General features: G+C 47.7%; 1 protein-coding gene across 2 annotated transcripts in view; it reads left to right on the plus strand.

The window, feature by feature from the left end:
• The first annotated feature begins 746 nt into the window (after nt 1-746).
• The window catches only part of LOC107103756 (septin-7-like), a 40214-nt gene continuing 38675 nt past the window's right edge, over nt 747-2285 (plus strand). For both annotated transcript variants that reach the window (XM_015403572.1, XM_015403571.1), the window contains exons 1-2: nt 747-898; nt 1102-1103. In XM_015403572.1, the coding sequence (XP_015259058.1) occupies nt 841-898; nt 1102-1103 (60 nt within the window). In that variant the 5' untranslated portion in view covers nt 747-840. The remainder of the gene's footprint in view (nt 899-1101; nt 1104-2285) is intronic.

Genomic DNA, 2285 nt, shown 5'->3' on the forward strand with positions numbered 1-2285 from the left:
GATGTGAATTGGAGCTATAGAAATAAACTGAATAGAATTGAATTTGGATTTAATTTTAAACTGTTTTAAAGATTTGACTTGGCACAAAATGTTTGTTTCATCTGCAAAATATTTTTTTATTTAATTGACGTCTTAAACATTATTTCTATAATAATGGCTTCCAACAGAGTATTGGGTGCCTCCACATGTCCTGTACAAAAGTTTTTCTTTTTGAGTTTTAATAATTTATGGAAAAAAGGAACCAATTCTTAGACACACATTAACTAAACGCGTTTCATAGCAGCACAAAACAATAACAGAGATCAAGAAGAGTCAGACCAATCAGAACATGTTGCGTCTTCTTTTTATTACTTTTCATTTGCGTTCCTGATTTAATCACATCGTAAACATTTAGAATATGCTTCATTAATCCACATTACAGAAACAGTATTTCTGTAACCAAAGGTCCAGCTAATGAGATGCAGTTATTGCTTTATAATCCCAGGCCCAGTAACTCCACACAGAGCAGCTGTGTCCCTGCGTCTGGTCACTAGATGGCGCTGTTGTCCGGGTTTAGGAAGAACCGTTTGATCAAATCTGTGCGGCTGAGTTTTAGTTACTAAATAAATCTGTTTGCTTTTATTAACCTGGTCTTAAATGCTGATTGGGTCAACCATAATCTCGCGATGTCTTGTCGCTGTTTCTGTCCAGGGCACGTGCGTATTTTGGCTTGAAGTTTCGTTATGAATGACGTATGTGACGTAGGAGAATCGGCGTAGCGCGGCGCGCGGCGTAGCGTGGCTCTCAGACTGGTTCGGTGACTTTTCTCAGCAGCTGTGGGAGTTTTTTCCTCGGGAGGAAATGTCAGCGAGCTCAGACGTCCTGACCGGAGCAGCGGAGGCGAACGGCGGCGCTATGGGTGAGTTCTGCCGGCGGCGGGAAGCCGCTCTGCCCGCCGGAAGAGAAGCTCCAGAGGAACTTTTTACATTTGCTGCGAAATGTTTCCGAAGTTGTCGAGACTAAAGCCGCGAGTTTGGAGCCAGATGTTGGTGAGCTTTAGGAGGAGAAACGAAGCTGCTTCTGGACCTGAACTCATCCTTCAGCTCCGGGGGCCCAGCAGAGCTGTCAGGGGCCCAGAGCCCTGCAGAGCTGTCAGGGGCTCCAGGGCCAGGGGCCCCAGCAGAGCTGTCAGGGGACCCAGGCTCCAGGGTCAGGGGCCCAGAGCCCTGCAGAGCTGTCAGGGGCTCCAGGGCCAGGGGCCCAGAGCTCAGCAGAGTTCTCAGGGTCCCCAGGCTCCAGGGCCAGGCAGAGCTAGAGCCCAGCAGAGCTGTCAGGGGCTCCAGGCTGCAGGGCCAGGGGCCCAGAGCCCAGCAGAGCTGTCAGGGGCTCCAGGGCCAGGGGCGGTGCTACGATCACCCAGCTCTGGGGGCCCAGCCCTACCAGCCTGGATGATTCCACCCTGGATGATTCCACCCTGCTAACCCTCAGACTTTAACTAGGCCATTCTAGAGGTAACCTGGATGCTGAAGCTTAGAGCCACAGATGGAGGGTCAGACGTTTCCCTCCAAAGGAAGGATTGACTGGAACAGAAAGTCCTGAAGCACAGCCTGAGCATCATCCTTCCACCTCCGTGTCTGACTGTCATCTCATCCTCTTTAAAGCAGGTTACCAACCTGATCTTTGGGGTCAGCAGTGGTTTCTCTCTCTGGCCCTGAGGCCTGCAGAGCTTTACAGCTTTCTGGGTTCTTCTCCTTGAACGACAGACTCCAGGTGTTTCATCTGTTCTTCAACTGTTTTAGTGATGATGATGAGGATCTTTTGGCCTACTTCCTGCTGCCAGACAGGTGGTATTCAAGCGATTTCTCGGTTATGCTGGTTAGATGATGCTGGAAGTGTTTGGTGAGACTAAAATAAATGAAACTGGGTCTTTGATTCACGATAAAACGCAACAGCAGACGATCTTTTTCACAGAAGGCCTTTTCTCATGATAAACGAGGCAGCTGCAGCCATGCTGCTTATTACTCAGGTTATCTCTAATGATTTAAGTTACTCCATGTTCTTTCAGTCAGAAAGAGAAACGTCCTCTTTCACAGCACCTTTTGCTTCAGGAGGCAGAGATCTGGAAAAATATGAATAAATAAAGCAAAATGGAGGATTTTAAAACTAATGAAATAAAATAAGTTCAGTTAAATAGTTTTTAGATGTGTGGAATAAAAACAAAGACGACTACAGCATTAGAACCCCAGTGGGCCTCAGCAGATGGCCGCTCACACTGAGCCTGGTTCTGCTGGAGGTTTCTTCCTGTT

Source organism: Cyprinodon variegatus, unplaced genomic scaffold (genome assembly GCF_000732505.1).
Source record: "Cyprinodon variegatus isolate N-32 unplaced genomic scaffold, C_variegatus-1.0 Scaffold1522, whole genome shotgun sequence".
NCBI lineage: Eukaryota > Metazoa > Chordata > Actinopteri > Cyprinodontiformes > Cyprinodontidae > Cyprinodon > Cyprinodon variegatus.